Source organism: Marmota monax, unplaced genomic scaffold (assembly GCF_021218885.2).
Source record: "Marmota monax isolate L192 unplaced genomic scaffold, Marmota_monax_Labrador192_F-V1.1 WCK01_AAM20220418_F8-fsc00016, whole genome shotgun sequence".
Taxonomy (NCBI): domain Eukaryota; kingdom Metazoa; phylum Chordata; class Mammalia; order Rodentia; family Sciuridae; genus Marmota; species Marmota monax.
The window spans coordinates 13,370,778-13,396,472 of record NW_026695209.1 but is presented as its reverse complement, the minus strand read 5'-3'; the positions used below and the strand labels follow the sequence as shown (position 1 = coordinate 13,396,472).

At 34.8% G+C, this 25,695-nt stretch overlaps 1 protein-coding gene across 1 annotated transcript in view; it reads left to right on the top strand.

Moving 5' to 3' along the window:
- Nucleotides 1-1,717: 1,717 nt before the first annotated feature.
- LOC124083724 (multidrug resistance-associated protein 1) overlaps nucleotides 1,718-25,695 on the top strand; it is a 90,450-nt gene continuing 66,472 nt past the window's right edge. Inside the window, exons 1-5 of the mRNA XM_046430466.2 lie at nucleotides 1,718-1,937; nucleotides 7,629-7,690; nucleotides 16,464-16,605; nucleotides 17,281-17,423; nucleotides 23,969-24,146. Coding sequence (XP_046286422.1) covers nucleotides 1,866-1,937; nucleotides 7,629-7,690; nucleotides 16,464-16,605; nucleotides 17,281-17,423; nucleotides 23,969-24,146 — 597 coding nt within the window. The 5' untranslated portion in view covers nucleotides 1,718-1,865. The remainder of the gene's footprint in view (nucleotides 1,938-7,628; nucleotides 7,691-16,463; nucleotides 16,606-17,280; nucleotides 17,424-23,968; nucleotides 24,147-25,695) is intronic.

Here is a 25,695-nt window from a genome sequence, read left to right as displayed (position 1 = left end):
TCCTCTATGAGAATATAATCCACAATCTCTTTAAAGAAGAATTCTCCCCTCTCTGCCATGGTGACAACTATATGCCATGCTAACTATGCAGTCAGCTCTTGCCTTCCAACAGCTGCAGAGACAGTGACTATGTTCCATGTGGCTCTCCTCAACAGGAAAGGGTGACCTGCATGCCTGCAGAACTTGGAAAGCACCTCAGAATTCCTGGAAGGACTAATGAAACTTTCCAACACACTGAAGAGTAGAATATTGTGACATGAATATGTCCTGCCCATTACTAAGTCCAACTGCACTTTTATTCCACCTTTCCATGATTTTCTTTGTGCTAGCTAAGGAAGGTATTTATTTCACACTCCAGTTGGCATAAGAAATCATTAAGTCAGAATGCTAACTTTGCAGTTAGGTTTTGTATATATCAAGTCCTTTTATTTTATTCTTTCAATTTCCCTGTACAAATCTGTGTTCTTTAAATAACTATTGAAAACTAAGTTTTCTTTATAGAAACCGTCATGCTTTCCCTCTCATTTCCAGCTCCCCCATTGACCTACCACTTTTCAATTAATTTAGTCATTCTTCTCTCTTCACTTCTGTCAAGGAGGTGAGTCTGTTTGCCGAACTGAGCAATTAAAGAAGTCTTTCTGTGCAGTTCCTAGAACCAGTCTTTCCTGAGGAAACTGTTTCCTAGAGGAGAAAGACCAATGCTTAGTGACTGTGCTATGTTTTAGGCTTTCTCTTCTTCCTGGCTTCCCTCTCTATGACACACGTTCAAAGTTTCTTCTTTCCTTGTAACTGTATCTGAAAAAGCAAGGACTAGCTCTATAAAATCTGTCTTTTCCACAGAGAATCTTCCAGTGGGTAGTTTGACAATTACAGATAGGGAAAGAGCCCCTCAGGCTAAGGCTGGATGGGCAGATAAAGTTCACTGGTCCTGAGGCAGAGGCCAAGCAAGTCTAGGTGGCTCTGGTGGGGTAGGGGGTGTGAAAGATGGGGAGGGGCTAACTCCTGGATCCTTGGACCAGGCAGATGTCTCAAGAATATTCCTTGGTTCTGAAATATGTTACCCATCCTTCTCCACTGCCTTATCTTTATCCCCATCATTTGGAATTCCTAAGATTCATCCATTTTCTATTTCTGCAAATTCTAAATGAAGCAAAATGCTCCACCAAACCAATGACACATGTATGCCATATGTTTTGTGCCTGTCTCAAAGTAACTTATTCAAGTAACAAGATTCATGGTTTTTACTAAAAACCTAAATGTCACCTCTTAATTTTCATATTCCCCTTTATACATCATGTGTCACCTTTATTTCTTTGTTAATTCTAGTTACTACGGAGTTTTTCATCTTAATTTATAATTAATATGAAGAATATAATCTGGATGTAAATAATGTTATGGTTTTCTGGTACCAATTTATGTTTACATTTGCTGTTAAGGCCATTGCAATAAATTTGCATCCCCTATATTCTACTGATACTTGTCCTTTTCTGTAGGAGACAGCTGTAACATTCTGTGTGCAAACTTATACGTGTCATGAGAGGAAGGAACCAGCTTTGTGCTTTCTAACAGGCCAACCTAGAAATTGGGAAATTGAGGACCAGTAAGTCAAGTGCAAGTCTGAGATCCTCTGAGATGGACAATTTCTCTCCCTCCCTTCTAACTCTTCCTCCTCCCAGCACTACCGGGTTCCACCCTCACCCCGCCCCCGGTCCTCTGACCAGGAAGGGCAGTGGGTACAGCCCGCAAGGCGACAGCTGACTCTCACGCACGGGTCCTGCCACCTCTAGAGCGCTGCATTGTAGCGCCTCCCAAGGGAGGTGACAACCCCAGCACCTCTCCGCCGCCAGTCTCAGGTGCCCAGCGACATGTTTTCCAGCCTGCGGAGGTGGGGCGCCTGCAGGGTTTACGAGCCGGTCCCAGGGGGGCTGGATACGCAGGTAAAGCCCACTAGTCCTGGGGCGGAGGCGGAGCAAGTCTTAGCGGCTCCGGTGGGGGCGGGAGTGGAAAAGGGGGGACGGGCTGGCTCCTGGGATCTTGGACTAGGCTGATGTCTCAGAGCCATATTTTAGTGGCGCAGAGACAGACACATGCACACGCTCCAATCGTGAGAGCTGAGATCAGTCCCCAGGACGGTGGGAAACCTGAGCCATCCTGATCTACGCCTTGGTGAAGAGGCATCTGAAGGATAAGTAACTCCTGAATAAGGAAAAGCAAGCGTTTGAGAACATGAATGGGCTTGTCCTTGATGAAGGGGTGGAAGCCGGTGGGGAAATTCTACAACCAGGGGCTCATCCCACGAAAACCGCAGGGGCCATTAGAGATAAATACTCAAGAGAACCCTGACTTGGGTATGGGGACACTAGGGTCTGGGACAAATCCAGAAACTGTAGACACTTAATGGTGCTTTGCTCTACCCCATAATGACTCATTCTTCTCCCACAATAGGAGTCATGTGCTAAGGCAGTAGCCAAGAGAAATGAAACCTTCCGTTGTGAATTAGGAGAGATTTGTCTAATAAAAATTGCATTCGTTTCATTTATTATCACTATATAAGACGTGGTCTTTAAAAATAGCCCTTCATACAAGTTGTTCTATAGTTCTAACCAAAAACAAACAAAGAAAAAAGAAAAAAAATTCCAGATATTTTGGGGAACTTGTTTTAAAACTCCTGGCTTTTGTTATAATTCCAAAAATTGAATAAATATAACAGCTATTTTTCTGATTACGTATAAAATGAAACTATTAAAAAATTTTAAAAATTAAAAAAAGTTGCATGTAAACTATGCTTTTAAAAGTTTATATAATAGAGGGGTCAATAAGCCCTTAAAATATGGAAAAGCCCCCTCAAGACAATATGCCTTTTTCATCTTACAGTAGAGAGAACAGGCTCAATCAGTCAAATTGGTTTAATGTCATTACTGTACATAGAAGTTGCCAAAGGCCCTAAATTACAAACTTACATAGTGGGAAATTATAAAACTCAAGCAATTTCCTCATCAAAAATTCCACTGTGCTCTTCCTCTAGAATTCAAATAATGTTTATTTTCTTGATTGTTTTTCAACCTTGATAGGCATCACAGATAAAAATAAAATCCGCTTAAACAGAATAGAAAATGTCTATTTTAATTATATTATATAATGCAAAAAATTTTTTTAAATTAATGGCTTGAAAGCATATTGAAAACCTTACATGATTACATTCATGGTTGAGACAATATTTTTGAAATAATGAATTTTAGATAACAGATCTCTTCCTAACCTATAAGCTAAGAACATGATTTTGTGATTCAGTAGGGCTGGCATGGTGATCTAAGACTAGAATGTTGTAAATATTTTTTGTTGATAGTAACTAACATTTATTTGTTTGTTCATTCATTCATTTATTTATTCATCCAAAATATATTTATTATGAACTAGGCTCTAAGAAAAAATTAGACATCCAGAGTGAAATTTAATGTATTTTCTGTCCTCCAGAGACACTGATTATACTAGGAGAAAAGCACATGCTGGAAAAGATGACATTCTGGGAGGGTGGGGTGAACTTTAGTGAGTGCAGATCTGAAGGAGCCCTCAAGTCCTCCCTAAGGAGTACATTGAGATTTCCTTGATGACACAGAACCACCATGTGAAAAGAGAAGAGGAAAAGCAGTTGGGCACAGTGGCACACGCCTGAAATCTCAGCAGCTTGGGAAGCTGAGACAGGAAGAGCCCAAGTTCAAAGCCAGCCTCAGCAATATCCAGGTGCTAAGCATCTCAGTAATACTCTATCTCTAAATAAAAATACAAAGTAGGGCTGGGGTTGTGGCTCAGTGGTTGAGTACTCCTGAGTTCAATCCCTGGTACCACCCCCTTACCCCCACCCAAAAAAAAAAAAAAAAAGAAGAGGAAAAGCAAAGGCAGTAAGTAAATCTTGAACAGGACTGAAGTGCAAGGGGAGGTGAGTGGAACAACATGGGCAGGAGCAAAGGCCTAAGTCATAGAAAGCAGTATATGACAGGTACAGAGTTGAGAGTGTGGAATGTAGGAATAGAAGACAGAGTGGACTATCTAAATTAGATCTAGTTTGTTAAATTCTTAAAAGGTCTTGCGCCAGTTTCTTGAAGTCTGTGTGTTATTTTCCTTGTCTAAAAACATGGCAATCAGAAACATGTTTCCACCACAAAGGTATTTTGTATTTAATGAGAGAGAACATTTTGTACAGAATCTGATACATAGTAAGTTATTAAAAACATACCTCTTTTTGATTTCTAAATGCTTTCCCTTCTCTATGAGTCTATACTTCCACTTTCCCACAACTTTCTCTACTTTTAGATCTTTTGTACAACACCCTCAAAGGAAATTAGGGGATATGAGAGATTAAACCTAGCAATCAGTCACACAAACCCTATCTTTGTGAGGCCACATCTCACAAAAAAGATGAGTAGAAATTTTACCAAGTGCTGGATCCTGGCTATGCTGTGGCACAGTGGTCTAAATAATTTGTGTATATCAGCTTACCAGGAGTGTAACAAATTCCTGATCTCAATAAACTTAAAAAGAGGCTCAGGGTTTAGGAGGTTTCATTCTATGACTGGCTCCTTTGCTTTAGATATATGGCAGCACAGGACATCATGGAGGAAGCATGTGAAGGAGGATGTCCTTTTACCTTATGACTCCCTGCAAAGGAGACAAAGAGGGAAAGGTTGGGTTCCATTATCTGTGTTAAGGGTATGCCCCTAAATGATCTAAGACCTTTGATTAGGCCCTACCTCTTAAAGATTTTCACTACCTCTGAATAGACCTTAAAAGGACATTCAAGATTCAAACTATAGCATACTCTTGCTTCTCTGTCATAATCCAGAAATAATAGTGCCTCTAGTCAAGTGAAAATTGCCCTTAAGTCAGTAGTGTTATGTTTATGAAATGCCTACTGTAAGTCCAGTGATAGAGAAGTACAATGGATAATAAAAATGACTTAGAAGACAAAGGCCTGTGCAAGCTTAATAAGACAAAGGCAAAGAGACACCAATTGGGGTCAAGCAGATCTGGAGATTAGACATGTGTGAGTAAGAAGGGGTAAATTAGAAAGACTAAAAAACTTTAATGGAGAAAATTGAAATGTAATCCCACATGTTTCTATATAGAAAAAGAGAAACATGTTCTATGTTTTCTATTTTTTATATATAAGTTGCAATGCATTGATATTTAAATAATAAACTCAGTGAAATCTACAGTATGAATTCAGTAACTATTCCTTGAAAAATTATTTATATATCCTTGATGCTTTGTAAGAATTAAGCATCTTCACCATTATTTTTTTTTAACCTGGCTGCTATTCCTTCTCAGACATAAATTATACTTGGACTTTTCCTATGATAAATTCAGTATAAGATGCCAGGTACACACTTAAGGAGGCTGTTTACCAGAGTAATTAGTGGGCCTCATATAAGATACTACCTGGAAAATTATTCTAAGGGAAATGTTAAGTCAAATGCTGAGTTCTCGTCTTCTAAAGTAACTATCTGTGAAGCTTTGTAAGACTTAGGTGCTTAAAACACAACCCATTATACTTAGTTGATGACTTTCTGGATCCATTGGGCTATGTCCTGACTTGGGTCAGCTTCACTGAGTGCTGAGCTCCTAGTCATCTACAATCAGCTAGCAGCTCAACTGATGGCTGGATAATGCAACACCTCTTTACCCATGTGCCTGACAGTTTTCAAGGTCTTGGCCAAAAACAGATGTGGTAAGGTTTTGAGTTTAGAATTAGAGCTTTTTCAATGTTGCTCCCGTGGCATTTTCATGATCAAAGCAACACACAACACTATCAAGACTCAACAGAAGGGAAATAAGATCTACTCAGTGGAAAAAGCTGCAAAGAATTGTTAGCCATTTACAGTGTGCCAGACACGGACCTGTTTGGGAGGTGGAAGAGATCCTTTCATTGACATCGAATTATCAAATTGATAACTCCCTCTGACATTTAGATATATGTCACAAAAGTTGAATTCCAGGTTAATTGGAGAATTTTAACAATATTGCCCCAATAATTTGTGTATTTGTTTTTTAAATAATATATTTAATAAAAATAGTGATGGCAATATCATAATTCATGTTATTGAGTCTTTGTTTGGGGCCGAAATTGTGATAAATGTTTTATAATCATCATTATACTTACTTCTTACTAAAATTCTGAGGATAAATACCATTTGGAAAAGTTTTATATAAATGATTTTTATCATTTACTATAATGCAGAAAACAGATTTAGAGTTGAATATCATATTTTCCCTTCATGTTCAGGACATCTTGCTGTATGGGATGGAATTTTTTCTTTTCTCTCTTTTAGGTTCAGAATTTTTAAAAATATGGTAAACTCTTTGTTTGAGTATGGAATCCAAACTGGGTTAGAGAGGATCAATGCAAAAGTTGTTAAACATGGGACAATTTTTAAGAATCAAATTTAGCTTAGTGATTGATCAGATTTACTTTTTGAAATACAGATGGATGCTGACTCTAAAAATGTAAAAAAAAAAAAAAGTCAATTTTGAAAGCTTCCTTTTTAAAATCTCTCTTCTCTTCATTGAACCCACTAAGTTAATGAGAAAAAAAAAATTTAGGGAAATGTTTAACTTTAAAATAATATGTAATTGTGATAATTACATGATTGTGAATGCTATTATAAAAATATGTAATTAAGTGCTTATACAGAAGTATACCAAATACCTATTGTCTTTTTTCTGGTCTTCAGAAAAAATGAAAACTATATTTTTAAAAATTTTTTTTTTAGTTTTTGATGGACCTTTATTTTATTTATTTTTATATGTGGTGCTGAGAATTGAACCCAATGCCTCATGCATGCCAGACAAGTGCTGTATCACTGAGCCACAACTTCAGCCTGACAACTATCTTTAATTTAACAATTATAAAATATGTGTATATCAAAGTATGTATGTATATATATGTTCATACACACATAACTATTATAAGTATATATTATAGTGCATGCTATTATACACATGTATATGGACATATACAGAGAGAAGAGTAAGTTTTAGAAATTATCATCTATTACAACAGCATTTACTCATATGTAAATGGTCATAATGTTGGTGAAAATCTTAAAATTCCTTTACTCCAATAATCACCCAGGAATATATTCGCTTAATTGTACTCCTTGAAGATTATGAAATCAATGTATCTTTAACTGTTCGTAAAATAACTTATTTAATGTTTACTGTTCCACCTACTGACCAAGATACCAGGCTGAGCTTCCTTAATTCAACAGTCTAAAATCTGAAATACTCCAAAATATGAAACTTTTTTAGCACCAATTTGATGCCACAAGTGGAAAATTTCACACCTGACTTCCTGGAATATACTGCAGTCAAAATACAGGCATACTAAAAGCATTGTGTAAAATTACCTTCAGGATATGTGTATAAGGTATGCATAAAATATAAAAGAACTTCAAATTTAGATTTGGGTCACATCTTAAGATATCTCATTATGTCTATGAAAATATTCCAAAACCTTAAAAAAAATCCAAAATACTTCTGATCTCAAATATTACAGATAAGGCTTATACAACCTGAATTCCAAATGAAAACTGAAGGCATGAAGTATATGCTCATTATGTTTTTCATTTTAGAAATGCAGTCCAGAGAAAAGTGCTTCATTTTTCAGTAAAGTGACATACTCCTGGTTTAGCAGGTAAGAATTATACTTACTGATTCGCAGCATGTGGAGATAAGAACAATTCCAAGGGAAAAGACACTGGAATGCTATTCCTTTATTTTAAGTATGAATATATTTACAATATGTCATTGTAAAGACTTTCTTTTCATGTCACCTATTACACAGAAATCATAGGTAATGACAATAAGGCTATCTCTTTTTAGGAATTGTGTCTGTGAGCACTAAGAAGGGAAAGGAAAAAAGAACTTTTTATTAACATCAAGTAAATGTAATACACATATATATACATATATATTACATATGTATGTGTGTGTATATGTATGTGTGTGTGCATGTGTATGGAATTTATCCATTGGATTGGTACCCAGGTAGGATCAAGTATGTGTTATAAGTCAGTTTCTTTTGAGTCCATGTTTTATTCTCTTTTTTTCCCACGTATGTCTTTCTACTCTTTACTAGGAGTGGTTTCATATATGCTTATATATTCTACTATAAAAATTCATACACGTACATATACAAGAACTAATTTCTGTAAAGTACTATGCTTTATCTCAAGGAATAATTAAGCTATATAGTACAATGAGAGCTCAGAAGTTCTTTTAGGGACACCAGTATGATCTCTGACTTTAACACAGGAATGAAATCAAATGAGAAGTGTTGACTTTCTTATTTTATAAATTCAGAAGCTTTTTTAGAAGTATATTTCTTTCTCACTCTTAAGAGAAATTTTCTGATAATACAAAATTAAATTTACCTTGTTAACTTCATTAACCCTGCTTAGTAAAAACAAAACTGCTCAATTTTTATCTACAAACATTTTCTCAAGAGTAGATGAATCCTTAAAATAATTGATTGAACACTAGATGACCTGAACTCTGCTAATCTTTAAAAATATAGGGATAAATAATTTATTTTCTGCTTTCTTGGAATTCATAACAGAATTAGAAAGATTAAAAAGTAAATCATCAATTATCAAAAGGTAACAAAGATGTATCAAAAAAGCAACATAAATAAGGTTAAGAAACAAATTTTCAGTAGAGTCATCTAAAAAAATTTGCACTGCTTTGAAATGTTACATGAGTACATGTACCTTAATTCAATATTTAAAGATGTGTAGGAGTGAATCAGGTTGCATTCCAAGTTGCCACATGCAAGCCACAGAAAGAAGAGAGAACTGCCCCTTCACACCTTGCAGGACATTAGAGTGGCATAAGACTAACCCAGAGGGAGAGATCATGAGACTTTCTTTAGAACATTGTGAAGGGAATGAAAAGACACTGGAGAATCGTAACAGAAGAGTGATGTGATCATATTTGCATTTTAGAACATCACCTTTGCGATTTTGTAGACAATGTGTATAAGAGATAGAAATGGAGACAGGAAAATTTATAAAGAGTCTCTTTGGGTGTCCTGGGAGATTTATGGTCACATTTTGAAATAAGATAATGATAAAGGTGATAAAGAGGAAGAAACTATTTAGAAGATTTATTTAGAAAAGTGTGGATTGGATGAGATTATTGAAGGACTGGGAAAAGTGTAGGTTAAATGCCAATTTCTAGTTCAGGTAACTGTGAGGTTCCGGTGTGGTGGGGAAAAAAAAAATAGGCTCAGATGGAGGAAGTTTTACTCTGAGATGCATGAGAAGCATCATTTAAACAGGTATTTGGATATGTGGTCTCTAGTATGGATTTGGGAGTCACTTATTATTATAGGTCAGTTGCTGAAACCATTGGTATGAATATGACTGTCAAGAAAGAAAATCCTCTGAATACAGATGGTCTGTTGGGAATCCTTCATTTTTAAATGAAGAGAGGAGTTGTAGTCAGTCTACAAAGGAAACTATATACAGGTATTCACAATGTAAGAGGAATATCCAAGGACAGAAATATGATTAGCAATTAAGAAAAAAGGAGCTATCAAAAAAGGAGAAAGATAAGCAGATGTAGCTCAGTGGTAGAACATGTGCTTAGCATGCATAAGGCCCTGCATTCAATCCCCACCACCATCAAAAAATATAATAATAAAACAAAATGTTCAATAGAGCTAAATGTTAAAAAGGGAGTAAATTAAAATAAATACAGGATATTCTTCCTTAAATTTAGCAACCTTAAGATTAGTCTTTTTTTTTTTTTTTTGAAATCAGGTTAAGTAGAAAATGTATATACTTATGGGCAAATTCCAGGTAGACAAAACTGAATTATGGTAAGAATTCCAAGTTATATCAACCTAGGAACCACTTAAAGAGTTTGGCAAAAATTTTATACTAATACAATTAAACTACATATTAGGAAGAAAAACAATTAGGTAGACATTATTGTAATATGTGCTTATGTGCTATTTACAGTTAATGATTTTTGACTTTTCAAATTCACATATGTATATAAATGTTTTCCAAACCTGGATTCTGTTACATCTGTGAATTGAGAGAAAGAGTACTATTTATTGTGGTTTTAAAAAATTGGGGTCATTTTAAAGTTGTAAATATCAAAGAATTTAAATTGTACAGATTAAATTAATTTCAGTCAAATATAGATTTAAATTTTTATTACCAAACTATAAAATTGTATGTAATATTTAATTTTGTGAATACCATTTTAGGATTCCTAAAGCAAGAAACTGAAATTAAGTTTAAGCATAACATTTTTGTAAATGCTAATATTTTGAAATCCATATCTTAAGTTAATTAAATATACCAACATGCTATAATTGCTGACTATCATATTTATTTTATTTAAATTTAGCATAACAGAAGTAAATACAAAATATTTTTATAGTATGCTATTATTTGGAAATGTCGCTGGCTTGATTTTTTATTTGATGGTTAGACAATTGCAGTTGGAAAATAACTATTGCTTAATAGGAGACTCAGAATAGCTAAAGCAATCCTTAGCAAGAAGAATGAAGCAGGTGGCATCACAATACCAGACCTTAAACTATACTACAGAGCAATAGTAACAAAAATGGCATGGTATTCGCACCAAAATAGACTTGTAGACCAATGGTACAGAATAGAGGACACAGAGAAAAATTCACCTAAATACAGGTATCTCATATTAGACAAAGGTACCAAAAGCATACTAGAGAAAAGATAGCTTCTTTAACAAATGTTGCTTGGAAAACTGAAAACCCATATGCAGCAAAATGGCCCCTTTTTCTCACATGCACAAAACTCAACTCAAAGTGGATCAGGGACCTAGGAATTAAACCAGACATCCTGCACCTAATGGAAGAAAAAGTTGGACCAAATCTTCATTGTGTTGGATTAGACTCTGACTTTCTTAATAAGAAAGACTTCTATAGCACAAGAAATAAAATCAAGAATCAATAAATGGGATGAATTCAAACTGAAAAGTTTCTTCTTAGCAAAAAAAAAAAAAAAAAAAGAAAAAGAAAAAGAAAGCAATCTGTGATGTGAATAGAGAGCCTTCATCTTGGGAGCAAATTTTTACCACAAGCACATCAGATAGAGCACTAATCTCCAGGATATATAAAAAACTTCAAAAATTTAACACCAAAATAATAATAATAATAATAACCCAATCAGTAAATGGGCCAAAGATTTGAACAGATACTTCTTAGAAGATGATATACACTCGACCAACAAAGACATGAAAAAATGTTCAGCATCTCTAGCAATTAGAGAAATGCAAATCAAAACTACTCTAAGATTTCATCTCATGCCAGTCAGAATGGCAGCTATTAAGAATACAAACAACAATAAGTGTTGGCAAGGATGTAAGGGAAAAGGCACACTTATATATTGCTGGTGGGACTGCAAATTATTGCAACCAATCTGAAAAGCAGTATGGAGATTCTTTGGAAAACTTGGAATGAAACCACCATTTGACCCAGCTATCCCACTCCTTGGGTTATACCCAAAGGACTTAAAAACAGTTATGTAGCCATGTCCATATTTATTGCAGCACAATGCACAATAGCTAAACTGTGGAACCAACCTAGATGCCCTTCAGTAGATGAATGGGTAAAGAAATTGTGGTATATATGCTCAATGGAATAATACTCAGCATTAAAGGAGAATAAAATCATGGCATTTGCATGTAAATGGATGGAGTTGGAGAATATTATGCTAAGTTAGCCAATCCCAAAAAAACAAAGTCTGAATGTTTTCTCTTATATGTGGATGCTGATCCATATTCGGATGTGTGTAGGGTGGGTGCATGGGAGGAATGGAGGAACTTTAAATAGTGCAAGGACAAGGGAGGGGAAGGAAGTGGGTATTGGGGGAAGAAAGATAGTGAATGAGATGGACATCATTACCCTAACTAAGTACATGTATGAAGACATGAATGATGCGACTCTACTTTGTGAACAACCAGAGACAAGAAAAATTGTGCTCTATATGTGTACTATAAATTGAAGTGCATTCTGCTGTCATGTATAACAAATTAGAATAAATAAATACATTTAAAATTTAAACAAAAGAAAAAGATCTATTGTTTAATAGAATGTCCCTCTGAAATCATTGTTTAATTTTATTCTTGTGTCTGGTTTTCACTTGTAAAATAAAGTCAGAAATTATTTCCTAGGCCAACTTTGCCCAAAATTATATGAATAATTCAATTTAAAATGAGCTCAGACAATACATTACTTAGGAAATAATATGCTTATGAGTCTTAATTCCTAAGGTAGTAGCGATCTAGATCATTTTGATGATCAAATAATTACCAAGACTTTATTAGAAAACATAATCTGTCTTTAGTGTATAATGATCATGGTCATGGAATAATCCCCTTGATATATGTGGAAAAATCTAGTTAATGTTTTTATGGGTCACAGTTGGGTCATTATTTTATCTAGGCATACATTCTCCAGTATGTCCTACCTTTTATTCACACATTAATAAAATGTATACATTAACTGGCTTTGTTTCAATCAATGATTTTTGGACAGATTGATTCATTCCTTTTCTTATCTACTCAAAAAAAGGGTCAATCACCCCTTCCCAGAAATCTTTAAAAGGTGACTAATAGTAATATAAATGAAAATGCTCTCTGTTCTTGTTTTCAAAGTATTCAAGTTTATTCATCTACAAAATTATATTTTGTCACATCTTTCTAATTAAATGACACTTGTTAATATTACATATGTTCAAAATTCTGTCTATGATGACAAAATTAAAAATGGAGTGGTGTTATCACATTTCGAAGCAACTGTCTGCCTTTTGTTAAAGTAGCATTAATTTACTCCACATAGAAAAAACTGCAACCTGTCCCTGGAGTTCATGGTGTTTAACCACCTGTAAAAATGGAAATGAATACTGCCGTGCCTGCTTTAAAGAGTTGTGAGGATTAGGTGAACTGAAATGAATATGCTTTGAAGAGAAAAATTATTCTAACAAATACTAGATGCACATAGGAATCTGATAATTGCTTTGAGAAGAAGGTCCACAAGTTGATGGGATCCAGCAAATGCAACATTTCAGTCATGGAGAAGGTCAACTATTGATCCTAATTGCTTCCCAAAAAGCTCCCTCAACATTTAATATAAAGATATACCACTTCTACACTTCCTCTTTTCCCAAACTCTTAAGTGGGAATATAAGACTGCCCCATGTGATCAGAGTCTTAAAAGTTTATCACAGAGAACAAAAGATGGGGAGGGAGCACACACCTGGGAAAAAGGAAGTCAAGGTAGCTAAATTACAGAGCCATGAAAATCACAATCAATTCAGCTGAAGTGTCACTTCTAGATACTGCATTATTTGGAGACTCAGCATGAAAGCTAGGGGTCACTTATCCCTGAACCAAAACCGCTGAGTTTTGCACAGTTCTATCTCAAAATGCTGAGGCAGTAAATGTTATTAAAAATGCTTTTCTGAAAAATCAATGTGATCTTATTTTGAAAATGAATATTTATTTTATGCAATGGAATAGAAGGACTTAATATGACATGAAAGGAGTTTATTGCTTAATATGTTTTTAAAAGTGCACTTCAGAAAAATGTCCAGCATATTTGAGCCAACCGAAACATGATTACTGATGGTACTTTCTTATTACATTTGGGCCTTTTTGTTAAATAAGGATTGTAGTATGCTACTATGTATTACAATAAAAGTAAAATTGAATCCAGTGGAGAATCCAGTTACCACAGGGTTTACATTCATCCCAGGGTCAATCAGTTGAGATTTTTCAGTAACAATGAAAATGAAGTAGACCCAGTTGGAGTAGTATAATACTTTGCTATGGTTTCTTGGTCTAATGCATTTTATAATTGAAGGAACTGAGGCTAGAGAGTTGGAAGGATTAGATATAAATGAATTTATTTTTTTTTTTACTGTGCAAGTCACATCACCAAGCTCACAGACTATATCTGAATTCTATCACTGAGGATTGTGTTTGGATTCAAGTAACAGAATAGTCAAATAATAATAGCTTAAACAAATAAGTACAGACATGACTATGGGTTGACATAATGACATTTTGGTCACAACGTCATAAGAGTGCATTACTCACTTTTGTGTTTGTGGCATTGTTGGTGTAAACTACCCATTGCACTGCCACTTGGTAAAAGTATATATAGTACCTAATAATTTATAATAATAATAATAGACACCTCTGTTACTGCTTTACATTTTTACTGTATTATACTTTTATCATTATTTTAGAGTGTGTGCCTTCTGTTTACTAAAAAAAAAAAAGAATTTTCACTGTAAAACTATCTTCTGGGATATGCTATCAACACCTATTACATCTCAGGTTTACCATGACTCCTGATTACATAAAGAAGCCATGCCAAGTGAGTGACCTATGCCATCTAGGTTCCTTTAATGACACTTTTGATGTTTGCACAAAAAAATTGCCTAATAGCATATCTCTGGGAATGTGTCTCATCATTCAACAAGGGTTAATTGCATTTATTTTCTTAGTGAGAGAAAGACATGGAACATGCTGGCGAGCTACCTCAAAAATGCTATGAAAGGCCCCAGCATTTCCTGTCTTCCCACTTTCCATGCTTCTCATTGGCTTTTCACCTCTGATGGCAAAGGTAGTGTCTTAGTCCACTTCCTAGTTCTGTAACCAAATACCTCAGACTGCATAAATTCTTTTCTTTTTTTTTTTTTGCACTTTAAAATATAAAGAGTTTAATTATTTAAATTTGTACACAGGGACTGAAGGTTTATCAACATGATTGAATAATAAGCCCTAATGCTGAACTTGTGGAAGAGTTAGGTTAATTTTTTTTTTTAATTGGTTGTTCAAAACATTACAAAGCTCTTGAATACAACAGTCACTAGTATGGCACTATGTAAAAACGTGGATGTGTAACCGATATGATTCTGCAATCTGTATATGGGGTAAAAATGGGAGTTCATAACCCACTTGAATCAAATGTATGAAATATGATATGCATAAATTCTTAGGGGAGAAATTAACTTGTCAGAGTGGTGAAAGCTGGGAGATTCCAAGCATGGCCTTTGTGCAGTTAGTGTTTCCATGCTGCATAGGCTTGGTGAAAAGCAAATGAACAAACAGGTGACAGGAAATCAGTAGATCTCACCCTCTTGTCCACTCCCTCCCTCAGTCACTTACCCCCACCCCAACAAGTTGATCCTTTTCATGAGGATGACTTGATCCACATTGCCTCAGTACCTCTTAAAGGTCCCCCTCTTAATGCCGTTACAATGGCAATTACATTTCCAGATAAGTTTTGGAGAGGACATCCAAACCATAGCAGGTTCTATATCAGAACATCATTTCTTCAGTATATGAACAAGAGTAAGCAGAAGGAAAGGGGTAGCAAAATATTTCTCTGCTTCAAGTTTTATAGTTTCTTTTGAAATCAAAATTTCTCCCCAGCATATTTTTGTTTCAGTATAATTAGCATAACTAGTTAGTTATGTTCCTACCACAAGTAAAGTGTAATGGGATTTCCAGGACTGCTTTAGACCAACCATAATCCATAATTCAGCTACTGGAATATGGGCTGTCCCCGAGTTCACAAGACTTTCAACTGAATAATGTAAGATTTCCATTAGCAGGAAGATGGTAGAACAGAAGGATTGCTGAGGGAATGTGCAGTTCATCATTTCCCACAATAAGTTTTGTGGTCTGACTAGATTGTGCATGTTTGTCTGCTTTTCAATTTAGACACACTGTTCTCACAGAATCGTTTACGGTGCACCTTGGGCCCTTTGAAGGAAGGGGGATGCAAACTCTAAGAGGTTTGCAGAAACTTGCCATCTTCAGTTGTCAACTCAAAAATGGCACTCTCATATTGGCTGGTATTCTACCAGTCAGAGTAAGTCATATAGCCAAGGTCAAAGTTCATGGGCTAAGGACAGATATTCTACATATTGTTGGAAAATCTCTACAGTCAAATCACAAAAAGCAAATAAATTTCAAATAGAATAGCAAAAAGTGGCAAACGCAAAGGGTGGATCCATTTCTCCTCTGCACAAGCCTAAAAAGCAAATGTGGGTTCTTGAATGAGTGGGTGAATAACTTAACTGTAAAAGTTTGCTACTGATATTTCAGTAAAGGAGGTAAGATACATGAGTAGTACGTTTTCCAAATGTAAGATGAGTAATGAAGTTGGTGTTTCACTAAATTATTGCATGTCTAAATAGCCATTTTAAAAACTACAAATAATTGTAATACATCATTTAACTCTGTAATAAAGTTGTACGAATTTTAAAATATACAATCTGGTCATTCTATCCTAATCAATAAAGCAATTTATAACCCAGGGAGTAAAATAAATGCATGTAAAATTATTTAAATTAATTACTGATTATGCTGAATTATTTACCTTACCATTTTATTTTTAGAATAATTATTTTAGGCTATAAGAAACCTTTGGAAAGAGAGGATCTTTTTGAACTAAATGAAAGTGATTCTCCCTACATTGTGTGTCCCATCTTTGAAAAGCAATGGAGGAAGGAAGTTTTAAGGAATCAAGACAGGCAAAAGGTAAGGGTAATTAATTATTAAATTTTATTAATTACTCAAGAAGTCGACTACTATGTAAAGCTAGATAAAGATTTTTCTAAATGTGAGATATTATTGTTATTAATACAAAAATCCCCTAAATTATTTGCAGTGACAAACCATTTTCATAAGCACAATTTCTATACTCAAATTTTTCAGCATCTCTTCCCTTTATGTATATTTGGTTTGTCAGTCATGGTGGCAAAGATGGTTCCTATATCTCATAGTATACATCTATTGGTCAAAGTAAGTCATATGGTGACCACAGCAAGTTTGTGGGGCAAATATTCCATATATAGCATCACATATATACACATATATCCTTGTTTAACATCCCCAAAAGAAAATGTAACTTGGAGATAAGGAAGTATTGGTATTAATGAAATAATTTCAAAAAGTGATGAGTAAATGAAGTTGTTTTTCACTAAATACAGCTATTGCTCCTTTTCTCCCATGTGGTGTAATTAACACCTGTGCATCTGGATACCAATGATATGCGTCACATTTTCAACTTTACTGAATTTATTCTTTCCCTGTTGCCTTATTAACTTTGGAATGCATTGCTATTTTTGTAGTAATATTGTATGTATATTTTACTTTTACTTATATTAGTTCTGTCCAATTTTCTCGTTGTTTCCATTCTCTTTAATTACATAGGCATCTTTTCATAGAGAGGACCATACCAGGAAGCCATCTCTACTCTCTGCATTGTGGAATACATTTAAGTCTTCACTGATTCATGTTGCCTTATTCAAAATGTTTGCTGATATTTTGTCCTTCACTAGCCCAATCATAATGAAGTAAGTTAAAAGCTTATTGTTTTTTTCTTTATTTTCTCCTCACAGGTAAATGTTAAGCAAGTATTCCACTATAAAATTTCTCCTAGAAAAGAGTAGGAAAGTTTCTTTTTTGTGAATTTTGTTTACTGTATGAACACTGTATTGGGATTATCTGTGATGTGAATATAAATTGTGATGCTATAGTCATTGTTTACTGAGGCCAACAATGTAGTAAGTGATACTATAAAATCTTTGTATTAATGGTATTGTCAGAGTTGTCTGGAGAAATAGACCAAATAGACAAACAGACAGATTTATAAGAGGGGAATTAATTATGAGAATTGGCTCATGAAATTATGGAAACCAAGAAATTTCCACAATCTGCAGTCAATAAACTGGAAAGCCAGTGTGAAATTCAGTACAAGTCTAAAGACCTGAGAATCTGGAAGTAAGACACTCAAGGGCAAGAAATGGGAATTATAGTAATTTTTACTCAGAAAACAAAACAAACTTGCCCTTTTCTGATTTTCGTTTTTTATCCAGGCCACCAATTGACTGGATGACACACTAGGCCTTCCAATATCAGTCTACAAACTAAAATGCTAATCTCTTCTAGGAACTCCCTCATGGAAAATTGTATCATCAGCTATCTGGGTTTTTCTTCACCAAGTCAAGTTAAAGCATAAAATGAAAGTTCTATTAATTAGCTTACTTAACCTTTACAACATCCAACAAGGAAGTAGCATGTATTTTTACACCTAGGATTACAATATAGAAACAGAGAGGTTTAACTAATTTGCCTAGTCCACACAGCTAAAAACTACCAGTTTAATGATTAAACTCTTTTAATGATTAAACTCTTGAAAAATTGTTTGAATGTATGTTTATAAAATGCAGTGATAGATGCTTTTGATATTTGTTTTTAGCTGTGGTCTTTTGAGAATTCAACTTTATCAACCAAGGTACTAATATATAATGACTATGTCAGATTATATATATATAATAATAATATATAGTAGTGATGTATATACACACACACATATATATATACATCACTACTAATTAACATATACATATTTGTAGATATATCTTTGTATATATATTCTTTCTCAAAGAGTTTTTATAATATCTATCTTAAAGCATTTCTATAATATCCGCCTACAAGGGATTAAAGGCAATGAATTTGAAGCCTTGATTGCATACCACATTTTTAAAGGAGTCATTACCTTACTTCTGTTATTTGAAGAAAACATTTCTTGTTAACCTGTGATTTTATTTTACCATTGAAGATACATAGTTTTTAAACTAGTTAAAGTTTTAAAAAACAATTTAGTCATTTAATTCATGAAAATATAATTAATCATGAGTTACCTGAATTTCAGATAATTTCCAGGAGCATATTTATCCAATATTAATTGAGTATCTATTATATGCCAAACACTGTTCTACGTAGACTATAGGGATAGAACAAAAATCAAAACAAAGTTCCATTCTGACACTTAGGATGATTTGAGAATAAACAAATTAATAAATATAAACAATATTTAGAAATAATCAGTGCTTAGGAAAGTAAAAGAACAAAGCCAAATGAGGGACTGTAAATTTCTATTTGATTTATTAGGTGATTGAAGATGACATTGGTGATAAGGTGACATTTGAGCAAAGTCCTGAAAGAAGTTAGAAAGTTAACCAAGACAATATCTGTTGTAATTTGAGGTTACATGAAGGGAAAAGGTAAGATCTAAGGACATAGTTTGTATCTTTGAGAGCTTGTAAGGTGACAAGTGACACTGGAGCAGAAGAAGGCTGAGAGGAAAAGTGATAAGATTGAGGTCAGAAAGGCTCAGAGTGATTCAGGAGATCTTGAAGGGCCTTGTGAAAAGATGATGGAGAGAGTTAGAAGAGAGGAAGTTGGAAGATTTCAGTGGCGGAATGTGATTAGACTCAAGTTTTTCTGTGATCGCTCTGGGCTGCTGTGTGGAGAATCAAGTAAGTAAGAGCAAGAGTATCAGAAGGAACACCAGTTAAGTATCCGTTGATGCGATGCAGGGAAAAGTGAGTGGTGGCTTCAAATAGGCTGTGGTGATGAAGGTAATAAAAAGGGTCAGAGTCTGGCTCTGGTTTAGAAGTGGAGACAAAAGAGGACACACTGATGGTTAGAATGTAGGTTGAGGGAGAAGGAGAGTATCAAGAATGCCTTCAGAGTATTTTTTTTTAACTTAAGTCAGAAGGTAACAAAGTCCCTGTGTCTTATGAATACTCAGGAAAGACTAGAATAGGGAATTGAGTTTGCTTTTGGACTTTCTAAATTTGAAGTGTCTATTAACCACTGTGCAAGAAAGAATTGACATAGCAGGCCTGACTGTGCACTCCAGAGGCCTGCTTATGGGAGTGGTCTATGGCTGACATCTGGAGCTGAGATTTCAAGAGGGTTCTCACTACCTGAACGGATAGAGAGGGGTTCAGTTATATCCAAACTGTTGATATAGTTAATTGTGCCAAACACCTGCTGTCCTTCTAGGAGTCTAGAATTTTGATATGGATTAAGAAAAAGGAAAAATATTGGGCCAACCACCCTACATACTGGTTTTCCACCAAATTTGCCTGGTAGAAAATATTTCACACCAGTCACTAGTTGCTGGGGGAATTAAGTGTGTTCTTTGTGATTTTGCTGAAAGAGAAAAAGGAACTTTGGAAGCTTGTGCCTGTTTCCCCCTGGACTTCAACTCATGCACATTTTTTCTCATTGCTGATTTTGCTTTGTATTCTTTCACCATAATAAATCAGCTGTGTTTATGACTGTATGCCAAGCGCTGTAAGTTCTCCTAATGAATCATTGAATGGTCTGGGGTATTCCTGACACAGCAATTTAGATTAAAAGGTTGAGTAAGCAACTCTCTGTACAAGTCTGGAATAGGGAAAGGTGGAGGCACCAGTGATTAAACTGGGATTATTCTGAATTGGACTGGGGTGGAGGGTCCAGCCACTCTTCTGGATGAGGCTATGTTAGCATACGTGTCGAGAAGTAAAGATGTCCATGGACAAAGCCATCAGCTATTCCAATGCGTAGAGTTGGTGAAGATGAAGAAATCTATCAGAGGATATTGAGAAGGAATGACTAGTGTAGAAAGTAGAGAACCAAGAAAGAATGGTGTCAATATTGTGTGCATGTACACATATGTAACAGCGAATCCCATCAATATATACAACTGTAACACACCAATAAAAAATGAAGAAATAAAAAAATATAAATAAAAGAAAGAAATAATGGCATCAGGAAGCCCAAGAAGAAGGTGTGCATTGCTGTCAGAAAACTGTTCCTATGGTATCCCCCTAAAATTGTCTGATTCACTTCCTTTTATTTAGAAATATAAACCAAATGTACCCTGGATTAAACCACTCACCCCCAGACACAATAAAAGATGTCTTCCTTCCACGTCTTTGTTCCTCACCTCAGTATATGCCAAGAGTGATCCTACAGTTTCCTTGTGTGTGTAGAGAAAGCTACTTATCACAGGCATTTAGCACCATCTTCTTCCTCTCCTGCCCTGCTTTGGTTATCTAATGTGGCAAAATCAGCCATGTCAAAACTTAATGATATAACACAGAAGTTTCATTAATCTCATAATTTGGAGGGTCAGAACTTCAGGCAAGTATTGCTTTTCTCTACTTCACAGCTCAATGTCTTAACAGCTGGACATAGCTGCTGTAACTCAAATGGAGATGTTATGTCTGGTGCCCTGGTTCTGGGTGTTGGCTGGGTGACCTTGTTTCTTCTCCCTCTTTGCTGGTGCTGGAATGTCTCAGATAGCTGCCTACCTTCTTAACTCAGACACCTGGGCTAAGATGGCTGGGAATGGCCAGATATCCATCTCTTTCTTCCCATTTGCCAATAACTTCTGCTCAAGAAAGTCATTAGAGAATCTCACTATGGCCACAGTCTCTCCTAAAATAATAATGTGTTATATAGCAAGTCAGTGTCTCTGTATTCTCCCAAAATTTGTACCATCAAAGAAGGCCTGTGAGATAGAGAATGTTCTAATTTTGTGACACATTCTTGCAACACATGTACTTGACCACACTTGCAAAACAGAAATTTTAATATTGCATTGAAATGAGTCAGCCTTTGTCACTGCCTAGGCAATGAAATGAGTCAGCCTTTGTCCCTGCCTAGACAACAGGCTCCTCCAGGTGTTATTCAATCCTCAGCCACTGCCATAAACCTGGCACATAGAGCCTCAACACATTTCCTGAATTGCACACTGAATAAATGGACATCAGCAAAGTTACACTTTTCCCAGAGATTCTCATTCTACAGTAACTGAATAACCTTAAAATTTCTACACTGAGGAGCAACTCAGTAATCAGAAAGAATGAGTTTTTATGAGTTTGCATGAATATGATTTAGACTCAGCAGAGCTGAATTTATGAGCTAGTTTTGAGATATATATATTTTCTGTTCATAAGAGAAAGTTATGGAGAGGATTATTTTTAAAGATGAGGGCACTCTTTCATATGATTAAGACACATATGTGTGACCAAGCATATAAAATAATGCTTTTGTTAATTTGCTAGTAGAAGAGATGTTTTTCTTTTTGGATTATTGTACTTTCTCTTTATCCCTCTTTATGGGAATTTATTCTAACATCAGCCAAACAAAAAATGAATGTTTATATCTAATATCACAAATAGTTTTATGGATTTTACCATATCTGGAGCACAGATTATTTTTAATATTTCATAATTAATGTGTAGAATCTGTGTGGTACCTGGTGATAAACATTTAGTTGTTTGATTTTTATGAAAAAATAGAAAAGTTAATGAGAGCTATGTCTATAATAGGAATAATAGAGCTCTTCTTTCAGGGACTCTTATTCAGAGACTCAAAAGGCATTTTGTTAAATTGCCTTTGCAAAAATAATTTATTGTTCTAGTAGATGGCATCCAATAGAGATCAGTTAAGAAATTCAAGAGATCAGTTAAGAAACTCCCATTATTAGTATGTCCCTCTGGGAAATGGAATAATTTAATAATGTCACTGAGAATATATAATGCCCCAAATAATTTTCAAGAAGTTTTAATATTAGTTTTAGAGACACACACACACACACACACACACACACACACACACACACATATATATATATATATATATATATATATATTATTCTAAAAGCTTATTTTAATAACGTTAATATTTGAAGTCCTTGGTTTATAAAGCAATTTGAGCAACACATCCACTAGCAGTTCAAACTGTCAATATAAGAGATCAACTCTTAGAAATTTATTTTTATCTACCACCTTAATTGTTAAGCTATATAAAGAGTGAGTTTTTAAATTTATTATTCTTTTAGAAATATTTAGATATGATCTTATCTAATTACATATGCTTTATTTTTCTGGTTATATAACTTACAAATTCTCTCAAGATAGCTATTGGATGATAATGACCATTTTTGTAGCTCCAGAGTTCACAATGAACATAATATATTTATAAAATTCTAATCTTATGCATTTTACCTATAAATTAGAAGGGACCACTTAAATAAAGCAAGAACTGTGGGTCTGAAAAATAAATGATGTACTAATTTATACTATCTCATTCTATACGCCCAAGTTGTTTTCACAGTTATGTGGAGTATATGTAGTCTTTTAAAATTATTATCATGTAGATGCTATTTAAAACAGGGTAAGACCACATGTAAATGTTATCAACAATGGACATAAGGCACTCTGAATCTTAATCAATGTTTACAACTGAAAGACAAAACCAACCAAGATAGTTACAATTAGAACCATCCCCACTGTTTCACCATCTCCTTGGCAGTAATGATCATGACTAAGTTTTGGTCACAATCAAACTTGAGAAAGTGAGAAAGTGTAGAGAAGAGAGAAACTTGATATGGATAAAAGTAACAATAAAAGGTTAGACATAAACCAAGTCTTTAATACAGGTGTCTGTGGCTAGGTGTGGTGGTGCATGCCTGTGATTCTGGAAAATCAGGAGGCTGAGGAAGAAGGATCACAAGTTTGAGACCCTATCTCAAAATAAAAAGAAATAGGGATGTTGCTCAGTAGTAAAGGGCCTCTGGGTACTATCCCCATTACCAAAAATAAATAAACAAATAAATAAGACATCTGTGTTTCATCCTAAAATACCACTTCTTGAGTTCTGATTTTCGTGTTTTCCTACATTTGGCAAAATGCATCATTTTGAGGGGAAAAAAGTTTGATTTTAATGTATCTGTCTCAACATTTCTGATGAAGTCAGATCAGAAGAGTTAATTATTTGATGACAACACCATATGAAAACCAGAAAATAACCTCTTACCCATCAGCCTTTGATAGTAATTGATGATTTTATTTACTTTGTCATCTAATGCATGGTTTTAAAAAACAAAGAAAGAGAAGGACACAGAATTGAGCAGGTAGAGAAGAACACACAGGTATGTGTGTGTGTGTGTGTGTGTGTGTGTGTGGTGTTAACAATACCTAACTCTCACAAGCATTTAACTACTTCGGGTATTTAACATTTCTTCCCTTTTCTCAATTTTTATGACATCCAGGCAAATGATCATTTTCTGTGAACACAGCCCAGATTCCAGCTGGACTGGCTATGGTTATGCAGTTGCACTTTTTGCTGTAGCCTTTTCCCAAACCTTGATCCTTCAGCAGTATCAACGGTTTAGCTTGCTCACCTCAGCAAAAATAAAAACAGCTGTAACTGGACTGATCTACAAAAAGGTAAAGATATTCAAGGATTTCCCAATTTTAAGTGGATTGCTCTCTTGTTATGCTTTAAAATAATGGAACTGGGAAAGTAATGGAATATATTAAAAAGTGCTTAAGGTGTCCTTTACATGAACATTTGTTTTACTCCAATACAGAACTGACTCATCAATCTGGTTGCATTAATTTCCCTAGGGGATTCTCTCCCTCTCCCTATTGTCCCTAAAACTTCTAGACAGCCTTCAACTGGGAAACTAAATGGTTTCTTTGTCTACTGTTATGTCACTTAACTCCTCCTTCAAAAGCAAATGTAATTGAATGTTTTCCTGATTGTATATTTGAGCATTGATAAAATTTCTTCTTTTCACAGTCATTCTTTCTACTTTTGTCTGATTCCACTGCTCAATTTTTTATGCAACAAATCTATCCTGCTTTGTGCAATAATTGTTTCCTTCTCTTTGATCCTAAGTTCCATCCCTCAAATTTAAAGCTTGATTTGTCCTTTTTAAAAAATACTGTTTTAAACACCAACTCATTTCTATAAAGAGCCTTTTATTTATATCATAATTATCAACAATTGAAGAGTTTTCTCCCTCTCCTAGTTATCAGACATTTATTCAATCAGCGGTTGTGTTTTGTTCTTTCTTTGTGCTCCTCCTGTAAATTCTGGGTGCTTCAAGATCTGGAACAGAAATGAATCTGCCTGTTGTGTCCTTATCATCTAAGATATGATTTTTTAATATTTTTATAAATGCTGGATGGCTCAGTAAATGAATGAATAAATGAATGAACAAAGAAGCCTTCAAGAAATTGGAAAGAAATGTTAGCATACGTAGTATGTGGAACTAAATAGATGAAGTAAGCAGAAAATCTACAAGGGTTGTATATAGTTAAGGAAATTTTCACATAGAGTCTTGAAAGAGTCTTTTAGAGACCTATAGAACTTGTGTAAGTAGAAGGAAACATTAGAATTTAGATTGAGCTGAGCAAGAGGCATTATAGACTATTTCATCCTGTTGGGTCAAATGGGGACACAGAGTGATTTTAGACATCCTAGAATAACCCAGGACCCATTGAGTCAATAAATGTTAAATAAACTTGTAGCAGAGCTATATAGCTCATCCTAAAACTGGGGTCAGAGAGACTGTCCTATCATAATTCCAGAGGAATTCAACATGCAGGAGAGTACAAAAGAATCTAGGGATCTGTTTAAATGCTGCCACTTGTCTTTTGATGTACAGTCTCTACTGAACAGGATTTTATTCAGTGACTAAAGCCTTAGTATTTGGATGTGGGTTGTGAGTAGATTTACAAGCATAAAAGTATCAACTGCCCTGAAAGAGCAGAAGCAAAAGAGGGTGGATTTATAAGCAGAAAAGTTTTAGGCAATGAAGCTACTCTTTATGACATTATACTGGTGACTGTGTCACACATTTGTCCTAGCCCATAGCATGCACAACACAAGATTGAAACTGAATGTAAACCAGGGGCTTTGGTGATAATGATGTGTCAGTGTGTGTTCATCATTCACACCTCATGTCCTACTCCAGAAATGTTGATAATA